The 22,405-nt window shown below is 34.9% G+C and overlaps 1 protein-coding gene across 1 annotated transcript in view; it reads left to right on the plus strand.

Annotated features, from left to right (window-relative positions):
* The window catches only part of chm (chameau), a 67,645-nt gene that overhangs the window by 284 nt on the left and 44,956 nt on the right, over positions 1–22,405 (plus strand). Inside the window, exons 2-7 of the mRNA XM_065369151.1 lie at positions 105–798; positions 877–1,173; positions 1,245–1,498; positions 1,569–1,817; positions 1,897–2,123; positions 5,081–5,267. Of these exons, the coding sequence (XP_065225223.1) occupies positions 105–798; positions 877–1,173; positions 1,245–1,498; positions 1,569–1,817; positions 1,897–2,123; positions 5,081–5,267 (1,908 nt within the window). The remainder of the gene's footprint in view (positions 1–104; positions 799–876; positions 1,174–1,244; positions 1,499–1,568; positions 1,818–1,896; positions 2,124–5,080; positions 5,268–22,405) is intronic.

A 22,405-nucleotide genomic window follows, 5' to 3' on the forward strand; every position in this document is an offset into this window, starting at 1 on the left:
CTTGCACAGTCTAGTGATAACTTTTCACCTTCGTAGCTTACGAGTATTCTTTAAATTCCACCAAAATGGTATTCGATGAGTCTAATTTGAACTTTGTTGAACAGGCGGACGCTTCCAGTTCGGAAAGTGGTTCCTCTTCGAACAGTTCATCGTCCTCTTCTTCATCGAGCTCCGGCTCTAGTAGCGGAAGCTCGTCCAGCGATTCGGATTCGTTCAGCAGCGATGGATCTTCCGATTCGGATCAGAAGAAGAAAACTCAAGTAGTTAAGAAACCAGAACCAGTGAAAAAAATCGAACAAACTAAGAAACCAGAATCTCAAAATGTTAAAAAACCACCACCGGAGAACAAACCGCGTAAAATGCCGGTTATTAGTAAAAACAACGTATACTCAGACTCCGAATCCGAAGAGAGTTCCAGTCCTCAGAAGTCATCTGTGCGTAAACCTATAACTAAACCAAAATCCTCGGCTACGGTTACACCCGTGCCTAAGATAAGTTCACAAAAGAACATTCGTACGTCGCCTAAGAAATCCGAAGCTAGGCGGAATTCCAGATCTAAGACCCCAGCTAAGGATGTCCAGTCGCCTGATAACGATCTCAATAAAAAGAAGAAGAGTATATTTAGCCCCGAGAGGCCTGATACACCTCCGCCACCTAAACTAACACCTATGAAGAATATATCGCCACCAAAGAAAACTATTATTAAGCCTAGAACAAAAGCATCGGTTACGTTGAAGAAAGCATCGTCTACGTCGGAGAAATCTCGTACTAGTTCGGTATCATCGTCTGTTTCTTCGGGTAAACAATTTTTTTCATACGGGTTTACCTCTAATGAACCCTTAACTGTTTTAATTCGAGTATTTTGTCGATCAACAGATGGTTCTTCAGATTCCGACTACAGTAGAATCGTCGAAACTAAAGCACCGCCTAAGAAGAAACCCGAACCAGTGACGACGACTTCAGCTCCTCCTGTAGTCAAGCCTCGAGGCCGAGGAAGGCCCAGAAAGTACCCACTACCAGATAATGCTCCCAAACCTGCCAATAAGAAGCCTTCTCCCGAAGTACCAAAGATTGTTACCAGAAAACAATCGCAATCTACGACTCCTGGTGTTAGAGTCAGTAATTTATTATCAACTATTAGTCGAAACGCTACAGATACGGATTCCGATACTGGTATTGCATCTAATAACATACTTACGTTTATAATTTCCGTACAAATTTACCAACTGATTGATTTTCTTCAGGTGATAAGTTATCCTCCAGTAATTCCAGTAAATCATCAAATAAGAAAGCCCGAACGAAATCGCAATCTCAAAGGAAATCGAAAAATAAAATGGTGTTACCTGATAGCTCGCAGAATACCTTGGTTGAATTGGAAGAACGTCTGTGTCCATTAGAAGGTTGTGATTCGAATGGCCACTTGGGCGGTAGACTAGATAAACATTTCACTATCGATGCTTGCCCTCTTTATCATAATCTTACTCCTAAGCAATGCAAAGTGAGTTTCATACATTCACCTTTATCCTCAAATTTCTTTTACTTGTATTTAACCACAAGTATCGTTACAGGAGAATTATCTCGAAAGAGTAAAACGTTTAGAAGAACGTCGAAACGCTGCCCTCAAAAGTAGCCCCGAACAAAGAAGTTATAGAGATAAGGTTAAAGAATGGAGAAGCAAAGAACAACCATCGACAACTACTTTAGATATTAATGAAAATTCCAATCAAGAAAGAGAACCCGAATTAATGAAATGTAACGTGCCCCTGTACGATGTCAAATTATTCCAAGAGGCTCAAGCCATAGCTAGTGAAAAAATAGTAAGCTTGGGTTTTATTTTTCGTTTGTTTTTATTTAAAAATTCGAGTATTTTTAAACACACTCGATTTGTTTCCATAGGAAGAAGAATTGAAGCAGTTGGCAAATGTTCGTGGTATTAAGTGTATTGAAATTGGAAAACACGAGATGGAAGTTTGGTATCAGAGTCCGTATCCTGATGAATACACTAGAGTTCCTAAGCTCTACATTTGCGAATTTTGTCTCAAATACATGAAGAGTCGCACCATTTTTAATAGGCATTTATTGAAGTGTATTTGGCGGCATCCTCCCGGTGAAGAAGTGTACAGGTATGATCATTTTGTAGTTCGATATTGTTCTTATCTGCAATTTTCTTCGTTTGTCTTAAAAATTATTTTTCATGTTTTCGTAATTTTTAATAGGTAATTTTAAATCAAATTTGCATATTTGACCGAACTGACGATAAATTCATACCACAGTGTGACAAAACTTTGAATTTAATTGCGTTGTTTTTCTGTATTTTTTCAAGGATTAATTTTTATGATTCATTTATGGAACCAGTTGAAAATTGAAAATTTGAAATCTATGAAAAATATTTCAAATGATTCACTTTGAATCTGCGAGTCGTTATGATTTTTCGCGAATGATTCAGTTTGAAAAAATGTCATCCCTTATGCATAATTAAAATATTTATCACTCATCATCCTTCATCTTGAATAATTTTTTTCCAAGTTTGATTGCTGAATGAATTCAGGTCAAATCGTTTGCGAATAAACCATCAGTCGTAAACGATTCGTTTGAAAAATTGTAATTACAAACACCCCAAAAAAAATTCAATTATTGAATCATATTGTATAATTATTTTGCTTTTAAAAAATCCACTTTTTAAAAAATAATTTACTCGAAAAACCGTAATCGTTGGTGGACGATTCGCTTAAGAACATTTAAATTAATTTGAATGGTTCGAGAATCTTTTCAAAAAAAGTCAATGAGTTTTGAAAATTATTCAATTCGCTTAAAAAAATAGTCGAATCGTTCGAAAATGATCCACTTATTTGCTGATATCATCTAAATGTCTCACTCTAGTCACTCTTTGAGGAACTAATGGTTTTGAACACAATTGATTATTTTAAAAATGTAAATTGTTCGTGAACGATTCATTTTAAAATAATGAAGTCGTTTTAAATTTGATCGTTCTTGAACGATTCGTTTTAAAATAGTTGAATTTGTAAGTTAAAACGTCCCTAAATGATTCACTTGTATCATGTGAATTTTTGAATTTTAAAATACTGACATTTTTGGAAATGATTCACTTTCACTCAATAAACTTGAAGTCGTTCGTGAATTGAATCACTCGTAAATGATTCACTTGTTTATTTATTTGTTTATTTTTTTCCTGAGAAGTCAAGTTTTTTAATTTTTTTTTTTTTTTGAATATTAAATTAATCAACTTTTCAAAAATGATCGACTCGGAAAATAGAAGTCGTTCGTGAACGATTCGTTTTGAAATGACTGATTCGTTCGCGAACCATTCATTTATACATGTGAATTTTTGTGTTTCAAAATATTAAAGTTTTCGGAAAGATTCAGTCAAAGATCTCGGGTCGTTCGTGAATGATTCGTTTGTATGCAACAGTTGAATCATTCGTGAACGATTCATTTGCTCATATGTTTCATTTTTTTTTTCAACTTGATCTTTCATATTTTACTTTTCAAAGAACCAATTTTTCAAAAATAATTCACTCAAAAAATAAAAGTTGTTCGTGAACGACTCGTTTGAAATCAATTGAATCGTTCGCTAATGATTCACATGCATCATAATGTGTATTTTTGCGTTTTAAAATGACGACTTTCTGAGTTTCTGGAAATGAAATAATTTAATCAACATTAAGTGCACTCAATAAACTCGAGTCGTTCGTGAATGATTCGCTCGAATAAGCAGTTGAATCATTCATAAATTATTCGATCATGGTTCTTTTGTTTATTTACATTTTTGATTTTAGTTTTTGAAGAACTGACTTTTCAGAAATGATTCAAATTCACTCTAAAAAATCAGAATCGTTCGTGAACGATTCGTTTTGAAATTGCTGAATCCTTCGCCAATGATCTACTTGTGTATGTTGACTCAGCATTTAGCTTTTTAAAAAAACCAACATTATTTTTGAAAATGATTCATTTGAGGAACTTGAGTCGTTCGTGAACGATTTGCTAAAAAATGATTGAATCGTTCGAAAACGATTCACTCGGTTACCCATTTGTGAAAATATTTCATTTTTTAAAAACTCATTCACGAACGATTCGTTTTTGAAACAGCTGAATAATTTGAGTCGTTCGTGACCGATTCTCTCGAAAATGATTGAATCATTCAAAAATGAGTCATGCTCATGTGTTCACTTTTTCCATTCAAATGTTCTATTTTATTTTATTTTTCAAGGAACCAAAGTTTTTGGAAATTATTATTCATTCAAAATCCGAGTCGTTCGTGAACGATTTGTTCAAAACTGATTGAATCGTTCGAAAACAATTTACTCGGTCACCCATTTTGTGAAAATCATTCATTTTTAAAAAATTCATTCACGAACGATTCGTTTTGAAACAGCTGAATAATTTGAGTCGTTCGTGAATGATTCTCTTGAAAATAATTTAATCATTCAAATATGAGTCATTTATGTTCACTTTTTTCATTCAAATGTTCTATTTTATTTTTGAGGAACCAAAGTTTTTGAAAATTATTTATTCAAAATCCGAGTCGTTCGTGAACGATTTGTTCTTAAAAAATATTGACTCTTGGCCTTTTTTTGAATGTTGAAAAACTGATTCATTTTTTTGTCGATTAATTTTTCGCTGAGATTTATTCGTTTGCGATTGATTCTTTTTTAAAAATGTATCTAAATTCACTAATTATTTCCTAAAATCTTGGATGCTGGAATGTTTTTTTTTATTCATTTGATGGAATGATAATTCAAATTATTTTTTATGCTAGTTGCATTTTATTGCAAATTAGTAAAATTTTTAATTTCAATGTCAAAATTGAAATCCGTGTTTTTTTTTCATTTAATCAATAATATTTGAACATCAAACCGGAATAAAATTTGTTCTGAATCGACCCTTTTGAAATAAAAACTATGAAATTTTAAATTTTGTTGTCGGTTAATTTTTGAAAAAATGTGTAATTATTTTAACTCCTGCAATTCATAATGAACCTAAAAAATTATTATTCATAATTATTCATATTGTACACCTGTTGACGTGTTTTCTAAACAGATGTTTTTCTCTTTTTTTTCAGAAAAGACAAAATATCCGTTTGGGAAGTCGATGGCAAAAAGTATAAAACCTACTCGCAGAATTTATGCCTTCTAGCGAAATTTTTCCTAGACCATAAAACATTATATTATGATGTTGAGCCCTTCCTGTTCTACATCATGACCATTTGCGATGGCGATGGCTGCCATATCGTCGGGTATTTCAGCAAAGTAAGTTCACATCGAGTTTATTTAATCTAATTTTATGTAGAAAACAAACAGACAGCGAAAGGAAAAAAATATTCACGTCGACGAGAATAGAAAATTCACGTTGAAAGGTAAAACTTTGACAGTTATTTAATTAAGAGTTGCAAAGAGCGGATTAAACTCATTAATTTAGAGGTTTCTAGATGTGTATAAACGTGACAATTGAATTTTCTCTGTCGCTTGTTGTAATCGTCTCATTCGTAAACTTTCGACGTCGATGCGCGTGTCCTTTTCCATTTTTTTTTTCTTCTTCATCTTAATCTAAAATTTGTCTGGATTCGGTGCTGTACTCGTAATTAACATTTAGATTGATTCGAAGCCTCCTCGAGGTGTTTGTAGAAAGCCTACATGGCGAGACTCGTCTTATTTGTACAGAGGGATGATCCGAAGGAACAGGGAAAAAAAGGTAGCTGAAAATATTCCGGGGATAAAGATGCAACCGAGCCTTGTAAAAATAAGAGTGGTAAGAAAATGATAATAAGCCGACGGTACCCAGACTCGGAAAACCGTCTGGGCCGTTAACCTCATATAGTCTAATGATCAGTATTGTCGCAGTGTTGCCTACTACGACTCCCTAATCTAGGCCTATGTTGCAAATTCTAGTGTATATGTATTATGTGGAAAAGGCGGAAACGTGTACGGCTCTAATGGAGTGTTTCTGCTTCGGCGAATGCAGTCGATAGTTTTTACGTGGGATTTCCCCTATTTATGGTTTGACAGCGAGCTCAAATCGTCTGCGTGGTGGTGGTTTTTTTTTCACTGGTTTTTTCATATAAATGGATTGAAGGAAAGAGAGGTTCGAAGTTGGAAAAAAATGTATCGATGGTGTAGAGTGATTTTAGGGTGGTTGATTGTGTTTCAATTTTGTTGGTGAGAGAATCGTTATTTAAAAAAAAAATTGTTTTTGCGTAAGATTTTTCAAAATGTTTATTCTAATATTCTCATTTTTGATTTTGGGACAACCTTCCAAATGTAGAAAGTTGTTTCAATCTTACTAACAAAAATTTTAGCCAATTTTGACAAAAAACGGATCTTTCCTACAATTGATGCAGAATTGGGATTTTCATGCAATTTTGGGTAAAGAAATAAGATTTTTTTTTTGTAATTCTGGTGAACAAAAAGTAAGATTTTAAGGCAAATTATGACCAAAAAAACAAGTCTTTTTGGGATTTTGAAAAAAAATAGACTTTCTGGAAATTTTGACAAAAAACAGTTTTTTTTTCTCAACTTTCATAAAAACAGCAGGATTTTTTGCAATTTTGGCAAAAAAAAATTTAAAAGCCAGACTTACTGAAAATTTTGTCAAATAATTGATTTTTTAAAATTTCAGCAAAAAGCAAGACTTTTTGACAATTCTGATTTTAAAAAACATGCTTATTCTTGGCAATTTTTACAAAAGAGCTTTTCGAAAAAAGTAGAATTTTTCGCCATCTAGTATTTTTCATAAGTTTGATAAACTGACTTATTTTTGGCCATATTTTTCCAACAAAAAAAGCAAGACATTCTCAAAATTCTGTCAAAAAAAGTGTTTATGCAATATTTTAGCAAATAACATGACTCGAGAATTTAGATTTTTGAAAAACATGTTTTTTTGGAAATTTTGACAAAACATGAATCTTTATTACAGTTTTTACAAAAAAAGTAAGCTTAATCGCAATTTTGGAAGAAAAATTGAATTTTTCGATAATTTTAACAAAAAAGTCAAATTTTGTTTGAATTTGAGGAAAAAATAAGACTTTTTGAAAAGTTTGACTAGGGGAAAAAATGTATTTTCTATTATTTTGGCAAAAAGCAAGACAGTTTGCTTTTGGTAATCTTGACTTTAAGGTCATTGACCTGTCTGTGTAGCTCCTCAAGGCTGTTTGTCTGCTTATCTGACCTCTCAAGGTCATTGACCTGTCTGTGTAGCTCCTCAAAGCCGTATGTCTGCTTATCTGACCTCTCAAGGTCATTGACCTGCTGTGTAGCTCCTCAAGGTCGTATGTCTGCTTATCTGACATCTCTCGAGAAGTCATATAGACGGGTCGTCTATATGACTTCTCGAAATTGTCTGTCCGCTTGTCTGGCGTCTTGAGGTCATTGACCTCGCTACCCTGCTTTCCAAGGTCGTTTGTCTGTCTGACGTATCAAGGTCACTGACCCATGGGCCTTGGGTCCGGCCTCTTAAGATCATTGATCCACATGGCTAGCCTCCCAAGGTCGTCTCTCAGCCTGGCTGGTTTCTTAAAGTCAATGACCTGTCTGTTTGGCCTCTTAAGGTCACTGATTTACCTATGTAGACTTCCATAAGTCGTTTGTCTGGCTGTCTCGCTTCTTAAGGTCAATGACCTGTCTGTTGGCTTCTTTAAAAAAACAGCTTGTATAAAAAAAACTAGGCAGGACTTTTGCAATTTAGGAAGAAAAGTAATTTTTTTTGGTACTTAATTTCAATTTTTTTTTCAATTTTGACAAAAAAATGTTTTTTTTTTTGTAATAAAACAAAATTAAGACGTTCTGGAAATTTTGACCTAGTAAAAAAGTTTCTTCTATAATTTTAGCAGAAAACAAGTCTTTTTGACGATTTTGATTAAAAAAACAATCATGATTCTTACAATTTTTATAAAAAAGTTGTATTTTTCGAAATTTGGGTAAAGAAAGTAGGTAACTTTTTTTTGCAGTTTTTACCCTAAAGATGTTTTTTTTTTGATCGGACTTTCTCGAAATTTGGCCCATTAAAGATTTTCTGTAATTTTGACTAAAACAAGACTTTTTGCAATTTTGTTTTAAAAAAACATGGTTTTTTTTTGCAGTTTTTACAAAGCATGGATCTTTCTTACAGTTTTTTTTTTCAAAAAAATAGGTAGGATTTTTTGCAATTTTGGCAAATGAAAGAAGTTTTTTTTGATGAGTGTGTGTGATAAAAAACTGACTTTTTTTGCAATTTTTACTGAAGAAGCAGTATTTTGTGGCATTTTGTGGCAAAAAGAACAGGTCTGTCTGGAAATAATTATGTTCTTTGCAATTTCAGTATAAAATAATAAGTATGTACTTCATTGTAATTTTTTTGAAAATGAATCTGTGGCTTTTTCAAAAATTAGATTTTTGTGATGAAAAATTGAAATTATTTATTTTTTTTACAAGTAGGTACATATTTTGATTTTTGGAGAAAAATTGAGAGCTAAAAAATAAAAAGAAACAGAACATTCAAAGTTTTATTTCTCAAATTTTAAAGTTGAACTGATATTGTAGGGACCTTTATTTTTTTGTAATCTTGAAAAATTAGCTATAAATATCTCCGGCTTTTTCTCCCTGTAGTTACGTGGTAGGCAAACCAATTTACATTTGTGTATTTCGGATTGCTGTAGCTATCACCAGGAAAATTATTCGAAGTTTGCGGCGCTTATGTTAGTTCAAATTGATTGAGTCGAGTATTGTATGGTTTTGTGTGGAGAAGGGTATACTTGAATTCTCATTTTTGAAGCATTCAAAATTTTGATTGAAAGAGCCTTGTATTTTTTAAACTTGTTAATTTCATTTTTTTTTTTTTTTTTTTTTTTTTTTTTTAATGAAAAAATGGTATATTTTGTTAATTTATTCAAAGGAAAGATACATATTAAAGCAAAGCTTGTTTCCATGCTTCATCATGGCAGTTTGGTGAATTTTAAATGTTTTTATGGGAACGTGGCTCACTTTTTTAAAAACTAATTAATAATACAAACTGGTAGACCTGGAAAGAAACACTAAATTAAGAAATGATTAAAAAATTCTGGTATAATTTGAAAATTACCAAAATAAAGAGCACAGAAAATATCTCGAGCTACTCGAAACGTTCGATAAAACTTCACCCCGCCCAAATTTCACGCTTTTACTCCATTTCATATCTAATAATGATTTTTTTTTTCAACGATGGAAACATTTTTGAAATTTTTCTCTTTTTTTGCGACAATCAAACGTGGCGAAAAATCCACATCTTTCGTTATAAAAGAAAGAAAAAAAACTTTCTTTTTTGATATTACTCTCTCTTTCGCGTCGAAACGATTTTCAACTCTGCTTATTTGGGAATTTTCGTCTAGATGAAAAAAATTTCAAATTACGAAATTATCATCCTACGTACACGTGTCTAGCTCAGGCTGTCGTTATACTACACAGAGGTTCGAAATTCTTCGCTTACGAGTATTTTCGTCTTCGTCACATAGGCTCGTTAAAAACGTCTAATTACGACGAGTATAAAGCTAAAGCTGATTTTTGTATACTTGTTTTTCTTTTCGTCTGTTGCTTTGCTTCCCTTCCCACTGCGAAAGTTATAGTCTAGTCGTGTAATTGAACTACGTTGACCCGACTCCTAACCGATTTGTTTTTTATCTCGAAGCTCGAATTGGTTGACTTTTTTTTTTTTTTTGGTGCTCTTTTCTTTACGAAATTTTTCTACCTTTGACCGGTATGGGAGAGAGAAACTGTAATACGTTATTGTATAGCGAGTTGAGTATACATTTGTCGACTCTTTCGAATAGCTTCGTAGAATTTTGGTAGTACAATGGTTTATCATTATTGTAGCGAGTCAATGTATGAATACGGAATGGTATATAGCACTATACACACTGTGATGTGCCAGGGGCAGGGCAAGAGCGTCTAGTATAATATCTTGTTATAGGGCCAAAGAATAAAGTGAAATTTCCCGAAGGAAACTCGATTATGAAAAAGTTACCGATATAATTTCCTTGTTGGCGCGATGCGACGAGTCTCGAACTCGACTCGAGGAAAATCTAATTTACACCGCTGTTGTAGCATAGTCGAGGTGATGAACTTATCTGTGTTGTGTATACGTTCGATTTTCCTGTCGTGTTTATATTATTTACTCGCGTATTTACTTCGGTGTATATTATTTGGAATATTTGTATTCATATTTACCTACTACATAGTAAATAATGTAAAAGTATAAAAAATACATTTTTGGGATATCTCTGAGAAGTCGGGGATAGGTATCTCAGTTTTTCGTGAATTTCTACTCTCTAAATTTGAAACAGTCAATTTCACTGCTTAGCAGTCACGACATTTTGCCTTTTTAAAGCAGTAGTTTTTTTTACTGCAAAACAGTGAAAAATTACTGAATTGGTCAGTCAAAATGATTTTTTACTGACCAATTCAGTAATTTTTCTCTGTTTTGCAGTAAAAAAAACTACTGCTTTAAAAAGGCAAAATGTCGTGACTGCTAAGCAGTGAAATTTGACTGCTTTAAATTTAGAGAGTAGGCATCTCTTTGCATAAGAGGATTTGCTTTGTTAGACGTCCATCGGAAGTTTTTTCTTTAGAAAATGGTTATTTAGAAGTGTTCTAGCCAGAAATGGAAAATTGGGGAAAAAATTAACAGACTTCAATTTTTCGTTTTTTTTTCAATTTGGGGCTCCATACAAGTGAAGATAATCAACATTTTTGGCATTGGAAGCTCCATTCGGACTCAAAGCGACCAACATATTTTCGGTGATAGTTTTTTAGACTATAATCCATACACGAAAAAGTGCTCTAGAAGTTGATTTTGTATTTTTTTTTCGGGGACCAAAAAAATGCGCTGGCAAAATGAAGGTACTACCTGCCCCATTTGGAAAAGTGCAATTTTGAAATTTTTTCCCCGCACAACGAGGGGGTGGACCCTCAAAAAGGTGATTTTGGGGACATGGTCGGGACCGAAAAAACTCGACGGGGTTGTGTTGGGGGACTTCTCCCGATACCAAATATGTAATTTTTTTCCGTGAAACCCTGCACAACTGCATTCTATGGCACTTTGAATGCGATTTTTATGCATTTTTGGCCATTTTTGATGGTAAAATGGCTCTCATGTCTACGATATGGCTGAGGACCGAACAATTTCTTGGACGTTTGTTAGACGGGGCTATTTGAAGCCCAACTGCGCAAAAACGGCGAAAAAATACTTGCACAACGCGATTTTATGAGCACTAATAGGCTTGTTACCACTCCCCCGCCCCCCGAAATAAATAATGCATTGTGAATTCGATAATATCGATGCGACCCATCAAAATGGTATACAATTTCACGCCGAACACAAAAATCGCAATCATTTTAAATTCTGACACCCCCGCGGTGGAATTTTGCCCCCCAAACTGAATATAACGATGATATTGAACAAACTTTGCACATTACACGTCGATACTGAGGATTTATGTGTACGCAATCAGAATGAATCTCATATTCGTTGCTTGGGAATATTTTTGCTTCAAAAGTTTTCATTCAATCTGCACCCCCTCCCCCCCTCTCAAGACTATGTTTGAACATGGATTTGAAAACTTGAACATGACCTATCAAAGTGTTATACAATTTCGCGCTGAGCTCGAAAATTGCATTCATTTTTTGATAGAGAGATGGGGTAGGAGAAGTGCAATTTCAATTTTGACTTGATATTCGTTCTCAGAGGCACCGAATTATGCGAAAAGGACACCTTAGTCATCAAATTGATTTTTTTTTTAAATTCTGTTTCCTCATTCTCCCTCCAGTTTTTTCAATTTTTGACCACGGCTCTCCCAAAAAATTTTTCTGAAAACATTTTTTTTGGGAGGATCAAAAACACGTTTAAAAGTGCCAGTTTCGTAGATGTACTCATTCATCTCATCATATTTTTAAAAAATAAACAAAATTTGAAAAACATCATCTTTTAAGGGAAAATTATAAGTAGGTGTAGGAGGGGTGTACATTTTTTGAGGGATGCCGTGCATAAGTACCTACAACTTACTAGAAAATTGCAAAAAAAGATTTAGATGGAGTTGAGAAAAAAAAAATGTTATCTCTAATTCACTAAAGGGGAGGTGTCGTAAAAATGTGGAGGGTCTGAGGGGGGAGGGGTCTGAAATTTTGTACGTAAAGTTTTTTCAATGGTACCTACCTATCTATCATGCAAATATCAACCTTAAAGCTCTCGGGGGCCAAATTACCATTCTTATCCCCTTCTTATGGCCTTCGTTTGTCAATTCTCTCGTTCATTCAAATAAAAAATTATGAAATGGGCAGATAAGGGTGCAGAGAAAACGAGAAGAGGGCGAATCTTGAAATCTCATGTACCTTCACGAAGAAAAATATCAAGAAAAATCTCTCCAATTTTTTAGAAGGAGGGGGGGGGGGCAAAAAAGTCACAAGAAAAGCACGAATTCAGCTTTCTGGATTTTAGTATAGACACCCTAGATACAAAAATGTGAAATTTTTGGGATAAATTGATTTTTTCATTTTTTTCAACGATTGGGGGGGGGGGGACGCACAGTGGGCTATGAGCACCCTCAAAACGCCTGAAATTCAAAAACTTACAATGAATCTTAAAACAATGGTACAGTGATATCCTCCCTTATGTTTTTGGGGTCGCAGAATACGAATTCGACAATATTTTTTTGTAGTGGTGAGGGGGTGAGGGGGTGGAAATTCAAAATTTGACAATATTGATGTATGATATGTCGAAATGTATGTTTTTGAGGGTGTAGATCACGAATCTGACAATATTTTTTTCGTAGGGGTGAATGGTGGGAGGGGGGGTGAAGGGGGTAAAAACAGTGAAAAATTCAAAATTTGACTATAATGATGTGTGATATGTCGAAATGTATGTTTTCGAGGTTGTAGATCACGAATTTGGCAATATTTTTTTCGTAGGGGTGAATAGTGGGGGATGAAGGGGGTGAAAAATTCAAAATTTGACAATAATGAAGTGTGATGTGTCTAAATGTATGTTTTTGAGGGTGTAGATCACGAATCTGACAATATTTTCTTCGTATGGGCGAATGGTGGGGGGTGAAAGGGGTAAAAACGGTGAAAAATTCAAAATTTGACTACATGATGTGTGATATGTCAAAATGTACGTTTTCTAAGGTGTAGAAAGGGTGAAGGGTGGGGGATGAAGAATTTTATGTTGGGAAGCCGTTAAAGTCCCAGTAAGAGAAAATTTGTAACATTTTAACGAAATTCACCAAGATTTTTCACTATAATCGACTGTGGAGGTCGCCGGGGCACTTTGGGGCAAAAATGGCAATTCACATCTTGAAATACACTATCTTGAGTATTACCAGCCACTGGAATTTCCCGTGCATCTACGTGCAAAAATTTGTTCTATTCCAATTTATGCAACAGAGTGGGCAAAAACGGGATTTTAACATAAATTATGCCTCTATAATTACTTTATAAAAACTAAAATTGAGTAAATTGATGAAAAGTACTTACTTTCAGTTGAATTATTCATACTTAGTACATTTAGACATATCACACACCATTATAGTCAAATTTTGAATTTTTCACTGTTTTTACCCCCTTCACCCCCCCATCATTCGCCCCTACGAAAAAAATATTGTCAGATTCGTGATCTACACCCTCAAAAACATACATTTCGACATATCACACATCAATATTGTCAAATTTTGAAGTTCCCACCCCCTCACCTCCTCACCCCACCCCTACAAAAAAAATATTGTCAAATTCGTATTCTGCGACCCCAAAAACATAAGGGAGGATATCACTGTACCATTGTTTTAGGATTCATTGTAAGTTTTTGAATTTCAGGCGTTTTGAGGGTGCTCACAGCCCACTGTGGGACGTCTTCCGGCATGACTTCTTTGGACTGAGAGGAAAATCAATAAAATAAGCAATTTGTTTCCTCATAAAATCGAACCATCTTTTGTGGGTGGGAGTGCAAAAAACAAATACTTCCAGCACTTCATGCATTAGCGTTTTGGAATGGAGTTTTAGGTCAGATAGAGGGATTGATTGGTGTGTTGGCAAGGGGGAGGTGGAGATGTGCCTGTTTAGCTATTTTTTATCTGCCAGCTCATTACCTTGAATCTGGGAGTGTGAAGGTATCCAGCATAGTATGGGTGTGCTTTTTTGAGAGAGTTGGAGGTGTTCAATAATTTCAAAAGATGAAAGACGTTGATTGTACATTGACCTGTTGTTTTTTTATTGATGAAAGAGCAGATAGTGAGTCAGTAAAAACTATAACTTTAAGTATTTATTTTTTCAATTTCAAAAAATGCAAAATGTAAATACTGTATTTCGGTTTAAAAAAATACCATGTTTCAAAGGTTCTAATTGATTCATCAAGTTTCTGATAACTAAACGATGAATTTTACTAGACTCACTGGGAATAAATGGGTGATTGTCAACACGATGCCATTTATATGTATGTAATTATCTATTTTTGATTCAAAATACTCATACGAGTAGAATTAGCATCATAGCTCCGATGAAACCCCATTGGTATGTTATGCATATAAGGTAATCAGGGCATCAAATTAACAGCAGGTAACCGCACACGTAACTAGAATTGAAATGAATAAAAGAAAATGAAAGACAAAACATACAAAAGAAAGGAAAAAAGACACACCTCAGTATAAAAAAAAATAAAGAAACCGAAAAAGACCATCGCGAAATCGATCGTGTCGGTCTCTTACAAAATAACAGCAAAAAGGGAGCTAATTTCTTCGAAAATTACGCAAATGGTTGGCGATGAGGCGAGAACGACGAGAGAAAATATTCATAATTCCGACTACGAGTACTAAAAGGAAACGTTTGTGCAAAATCGCAGCTCAGCCTTTTAAATTGCATTAGGCTTGTCGCGAAGAATAGAAGCGTCGCATTTCCTCATCGCCTCCACCGCGCCAGCCCTTCGTCTGCGTCTCCGGCTCATCTGGTGGTGTCGCAGCCACCAGAATGCCCGGACCATGAGCCGGACTTTTGATGCTGCCAGCCACATCGTCTCGCCCCCTGTTCGTCATTGCTCGTCTGGTATATACTGGCCTGGCGTTTAAACCCTCTACAAATTCAAATTAACATGTACCCTTACACTTTGAGCTTTATTGTTGGCTCGGGCTCGGGCTTCGGTTCGGGTGTTTGCATAATATTCGCTAATATTTTACCATATAACGTAGTACCCAGTATATGTATATGATGTTATTGGCGCTGGTTAGAGATGTACAGGTGGCTATATGTCTGGGCTGGCGGATGAGCAGGATAGATTTGCCGAAGATGCGAAAATTGGGGATTGGGGTGCGAGAGAGTATATTTACGTAGGAATTTCAAAAGCGATGATTATATATTTGAGAGGATGAAACCTCAACAATGTCGTTGAACTTGTAGTACTCGTATTCGGTTCGTCGTTCGTCATACCAATAAGGCAAAAATACAAGTAGCACGAATTGTCACAATCGTGTAATATTCGAACTGGGGCGTATATGTAGGTAGGTATTATTAGGTAACCGCAATCATTCATCTGAACTTTGCCACCAGCAGTCAATTTTCAAACGATAGGAAATCTCGAAAATAGCGACACAATTCGTAGGTGGCTCTTATTTGGAAGTTTTTCTTGTTTCGCGCTTCTTCCCCCAAAAGTAATTGGATTTTATGAGAAAATGAGTGTTTTTTTTTTAAATATATATTTTACTCTCAGTCCAAAAAAGTCATGTTGGAAGCCGTCCTCTTTTCCCCTCCCCAATCGTTGAAAAAAATGAAAAAATTCAGTTTATCCAGAAATTTTCCATTTCTGTTTCTAGGGCGTTCAATATAATAAAATGAAAGGTCAAAATATCAATTTGTGATAAAATTTCATCGTTGAAGTTTTTTTCGATTCTTTTCTCTCATTTTTTTATGCAGAACCTGCCTAAGAAAAAATTTAATGCTTAAACACTGCATTTCAATTTTCATTTCATTTTTTTGACAACTTCGACAACTCTGTAGGAAAAATGTTTGCATCTTGAAAAACTGTAACAAAACATGGTCAAACACAAGACGGGGGGGGGGATAATTCGGTTTTTAAAAAATTTAATTCCAGGACTTTGGTCAAACGATGAAATTTTTACTATTTTTATGCAGCATCAAAATTTCCTAACAGAAAAAATTTTTATTTTGGAAGATTACCAAACTTGTACGGAAAATGTGATGTTAATTAAAATTTGCAAATTTTTTCTTTGGAATTTGATCCAAAAATTGGCATCACTGCGTTCTAAAATATTTTTCCAGTTTCAGAAATTAATATCTTTAGATGTTTTGGCAAAATTAATGCGAAATATTTGAGAAGAAAAAATTTCAAAGATACAAAATTTACTCAAAAATGAACCAAGTTGTTTGAAAATGCGACGGTGATACTCTTACTCATCCCGAAAAAAACTATAAAAGTGAAAAATTATCGTTGATGATATCCTCCGAGAGGTTTGAAATTTTTCCTATTTTCTTTTGACTTCATGCCACAATTTTTTTGATCCAATCCTCTCTCTCTCCCTTCCCCAAACATCCTAAATGTGTATTTTGAAGGCAGTTCAGGCATTTAAAAAAAAAGATATATTTGAGCAATTTTTCGTGATGTTCAAATTTGAAAAAAAAAAGAAAAATGAAAAATTATTGTGAAAATATGGTACACAACATCTTGATTCTTACTCATTTCAGGACGTCAATTTCCAAAATTGGTTGAAGTTTCGAATTTTATTTACAAAATTTTTCGATTATGGAGTGAAAATTGTAAAATTTCCTGAAATTTCCCTGAAGTGCGATGACGAATGACCGATGATAATTCATGTTTTCAAAACATGTATGCAATGAAAAATGACTTGTATATACTCGTTCGAGTCAGGTGAGGTATCAAATTTTACGTTTCTAGATATCGTTATGTCTGTGAGCGAAATGGGGAATCAGGAATGTAATGATAAGACAATTAGTCGACTTTCTAAGGAAGTAACGATGACATCAATGAAAAAATTCGGAGTAAAAAAATACTTCAAGGTCCCATTATGTTGAATTAATACCCATATTTAACGAAAAGTCGAAAATCATTCTCGTATCTCGATTCGATACCATATCGATGACGATATTAAAAATTTATTTAAAAACGTCGACGATTAAAATACTCCTGCAGTTTACAATCGCGAGCGAAAAAAAAAAACCACCGATGACAAAGTTGTAGTGATATGAGAGGTTCAAGTGTCGGAAAAAAGCACAACGTTTGGAAAATTTCAACGCTGGGGCGATAAATAACGAAACGAGAAACAAAAGAGCGTTTAATACTGGTGAAAATAAAACATCAACGCTTTTATTTCAAATACTCGTATTGACGTTTCTATTCGTGTCGAATACGTTTTGAAAAGATGACTAGCGAGATATAGGAGGAGTAACAGGGGTTCAAAAGGGTGAAAAAATTGCGATAATAATTTACAGCTTGGTACATATAATTGTGTTTACAGAGTGAAAAGGTTGAACGAGAAGATTGCAAGGGGTTAGAATTTTCTCATTTTTTTGATTCTAATGTACCTACCTGGACAAAAATTTTGCAAATTTTATCATTTTCAAATTTGACCTCACTCGAAATTTTTTCACTTGCTGCTGTAATTTTTTATGGAATTGTCGACAAGGTTTTTGGAGAAGGGTCATTCCACATCAATTTGACCAAGAAGTGGTAAGGGGGGAGGACTGCGATTTTTTCGAAGTTTTGCCTGTGGAAAGACCTGCCTCTGCCGAAGGGATGACCAATGGCGCAAATCGCAGCCTTCTAGCCCTTTTTTAAAGGCTGCTAGGGGGTGTCAAAGTTTTCAATGAACTTGAAATATTATCCATTTCAGCAGTGGATTACTCGATAACTGCGATATACCTACCAAAATTGAACTTTTTTCAATAGTTAGGGGGTTTGAAAGGATTTTTGGTGATATCGTGAAAATCAGTGTTGCCACTTTTTTTCGTACAAAAAATTAGCTCAAAAAGTTTCGAAACGTAGTTTTCATATCGTTCCGACTCTCAAAAATTCTGAAATAAATTTATAATGAACAACTTTTCATGCTGAACAACATATTAAAAAATTGGGGTGGCATTATTTTCTAAAGTTGATTTTTAAAAACTGAAAGTTTGGAAAAAAATGTGATTTTTTTATTTAGGACATGAAAGTTTTGACTTGTGAAATTGACACATTTGACCCATATTTTTATGTACATATCCGGTGAAAAAGTTGAAAACCCCCCTCACGGCCACGGCCCTCACATGATGAAATGAACTCATCACAAAAAAGTCAAAATTCAATTTTCAATTCCAAGCATCAAAAAAAGTTTAAAATTCAATTATTTTATTTTGACCTCTTTCTGACGTATTTCATGAAAAAGTTGATAAAAATCACACTCATAGCAAAAAAAAAAATTTGTTCATTTTTTGAATCATCATCATCATCATTGAACTTTGACCCGGAGAGCTGTTTGGCCGTCTGGGAAAATGTAGAAGAATTGCTCGCCGATGTATCATCAAGTCTTTTCTTCGGTCTTCCTCTACTCCTTCTGCCAGTTGGAGTGTACTCTTTGACTTTTTGGGGGGACCGTTCATTAGGCATTCTGTCAACATGTTTTCGCCATTTCTTTCTGTAATCTTTCACTCGTCTAATGATTGGCTCTTCTCCTAGCTCCTTCAGGATGTCTTCGTTCCTTTTCCTATCTCGTCTAGTATATCCTGCTGTGGCTCACATGAATCTAATTTCTGCTGCGGTTACTCTGCTTTTTATATCCTTTCTCATCGTCCATGTTTCACTTCCATACAGCAGCATTGGTCTTGCCAGCATATTGCAAATTCTTATTCGAGTTTCGGCTCTGACTTTTCTTGGAGGTATGGCTTGGTTTATAGCTTGGGCCAGCTTGAGGTAAGTACAATCTACGCTACAACTGCCAGTCCCAGGAGTAGAGAAGACAAACCTTATAAGAGGTTTGGAGCGTCCATGTTGCAGAGACTGGTAACTCATCTTTGGTAGGCTGGAAGCTGAGAATGAGGCTAACAAGGGAACGGTCAGAAGTGTAACCCGCCGATCGGGATGAAACTGCGCCTGTGTGTTGGTGAGTATGCAACTACCAACGCGCTGTATACCTTTTGTCTGAAACACGTTTCCTTCTGCTAGCGGATTTGAAACAAATTATTTTTCAGACTGTTCTTTGGCGGGTCACTTGATTTTTTCCACGGCGCTGTCGTGGGAAAATTCTTACTGACCCCCGACTGATGAAGTGGAATTTTTCTATGGCACTGTCGTATTAAAATTCTTCCTAATGCGCAATCGTTGATTGAAAATTGTCCATCCAGGCTAGTTTTCTTCATTTTAAATGAAATTGGTTCAAGAATTGAGATACAAAATTTTTTTTGAAGCTTATAAGTGAATTATTTAATTAACAATCAACGCAAAATTCAGTTCAGGCATTTAAAATTTGTTTTCAGAAAGTTGGAGCGCAAAATGATGAAATATTAGGAAAAAGCGATCGACGTTGATTGAAAACTAGTTTACTTAGGGATTATATTGAAAAAAAGAAAACTCGTCTGCTTATAAAAATGAAGGGCGGTTTTCCAAAAAGCGATAAGTCAAAAATTATGATTTCGAGATAAATGATGTTTTTAGTGCCCATTTCAAGGCGCGATGCACTTGGAGTATGACACCTATCCTGCATGTTGTATTGGATCTATCTCAACACGTACGTGTTGGTTTCGTGGTGTAACTCAAGTTTGCAGCGCTTCTGCAGCAGAAAAAGTAAACTGACTTATCGCCTTTTGGAAAAACGATTTTTCATGTTTTCATTTATATGATAGAACCAGTGTTGCAAATTGATGTAAGTCAACTCTAATTCACAATACAAAAGTATATGACCAAAAAAATTGATTACAAAAAATTTTACCTGTATTTTAAACAAAAATTAAGTAGGTACCTATTACAACACTATAAATTGAAAAAAAAGATTTTTGATTAAAAAAAAAATCTTAACACTATTTCCGCAATAAATTTACAAAAAAAAATTTTTTGATTGAAAAAAAAAATTTTTACCTACATTTTGGCGATAAAATTGGCAAAAATTAAGTATTTAAGTATCTACAGCACTATCATTTTAAAAAAATGTATCTGCATTTTGGCAATAAAATAAAAACGAAAATATAGTACATATTACAGTACTATCTATTAAAAAAACCATATTCGCAGCTCTATTTTGGCTATAAAAGTAACGAAAACGAAGTAATCATGACTTATTGCGTTTTGGAAAAACGATTGCAATCCGCAACTTACAGAAAAGCTGGATTGTGCGTAGGTAAATAGGTATTTTGGGTAGGTAAGGCATTAAATAGGTGAGATACGACCTATAGAACACAATGGCGTGAAAAACTCAATTTTCAAAAAACTTGACTTATCCACTTTTGGAAAACCGCCCTTCAAATTTTACCCACCGAGCAGGGGGTTAGTAAGAATTTTCCCACGACAGCGCCGTGGAAAAAATCAAGTGACCCGCCAAAAAACAGTCTGAAAAATACTTTGTTTCAAATCCGCTAGCAGAAGGAAACGTGTTTCAGACAAAAGGTATACAGCGCGTTGGTAGTTGCATACCCACCAACACACAGGCGCAGTATCATCCCAACCGGCGTGTTACACTTCTGACCGTTCCCGACCAAACGTAACACCTTGGTGTGTGCCCAGTGTCAAAACATACCATACCACTAGGCTCGGTCTGGATACTTAGGATGATGCAATTTGTCCGTACCACAAGGCCCATTCGAATTTCAAGGAGAGGGCATAATATCTGTACGCACCACCAGGCTCGTTCAGATATTGGAATGAGTGTGATAAGGCCGTACCACGGGGCCTGTTCAAATCACAAGAGGTTGAGGAAAATATCCGTCCGTACCACGTGGCCCGTTCGGATATGTAACTGAGAAAAGGAGAACTCAGCCGCAACTATACCATGTACCAGCAGGCTCGTGTATAGGTAAGCAAAGTCCAGAGAGAGAAGGAATAAAGGCAATGCGCCTGTACAACTACACACGTACCACGACCTTACCACTTTTTGGTCGAATTTACTTGGAATGGCCCAGAAGGGCAATGAAGAGAGGGGAGGGATTAGATTCACATGCAATTTTTTTGATAGTTCTTATATGTATTAAAGAAATCAAATCAGAAAATTTCAGAATTCTGTATTCAAATTGGAATTTACATGTTTTTAATTATCTCGTATTTTTTAACAAATAAAATTTGTATTTCATCATTACATAGATATTACATTAGGTCATCGATAAATGTGATGTTCAAAGCGTGTTTCAATTTCTATAAAATATTATTTATTGTTTTTTTTTCTCACTATAAATCAACTAGATACGTACAGCTATAGCGGTAGGCTGGAATGTTTCTTTTTTAAACGTGAATAACACCCCAATAACAACTCCTTCCAGAGAATATCCGTAATGATGAATATTAAAATACACTAGTTCGCTACCCCGCACTAAAGTATTTTTGTACAATTAATTGATCATTGTAATTCTGAAACATCATAATAATCATCGAAATAACTTCCACGACGCTTATCGCTGCTGAGAATCCGCCAAGCATAATGAGAATACGCATTTGAAGACTATAGTTGGACCATAATTCTCTTTTATCGATACTGGATGCCCTAATATACCAAAATGCGCCGATAATAAAAAACGCCCTCAAAATGCGAAGAAATCTCATAACCGCGTAAGGCCTCAACCATGAGAATGTGTCTCGAGCTTCATGGTACGATAACCTGATCCAAATGCCCGCGTAAAACAAGGGCACGCAAATTTCCAGAATACAATAAACAATAAATTTCGTCGTATGAGTAGCACTTGCAGAAGGTTTACGCAAATTTGTGGCGATTTGACGAAAACACAGAAATATATCTAAAGCGATAACAAATTTAATAAATGTAGCCGTTACCATAAAGTGTAAAGTAACACGGTATGCATAGGTCTGTAGATTTGGTACTAGCTCATCCAGTGCAGTGTTTATAAATGCGCTAATGTAGATTAAAAATAAGAAAAAACAGTAAAGAGTAAGGTTCCTGGTGGAGAGCCTTTGTGATGTGGTAGTCTGGTGAAACTTGTACAAATGCATGAATACGCAGATTATCGACAATACGAGCAAAATAGTGTACACAACTTGTATGAATCCCTGCAGTAGATCTTTCGGTCCCATTAGGCTGTGCAATATTTCACAAACATATACGAGTTGTTGGAGTCGAAGTCTAAAGCAAAATGCACACAACATATTCGTGATCAGCTGAAAATTGAAAAACTGTAGGAAAAGCAATGTTGATAAATTTTGTTACTTACCTGGGTCGATTTATGTTTATAAAAGTTCC

The sequence above is a fragment of the Planococcus citri genome, chromosome 5 (assembly GCF_950023065.1).
Source record: "Planococcus citri chromosome 5, ihPlaCitr1.1, whole genome shotgun sequence".
Taxonomy (NCBI): domain Eukaryota; kingdom Metazoa; phylum Arthropoda; class Insecta; order Hemiptera; family Pseudococcidae; genus Planococcus; species Planococcus citri.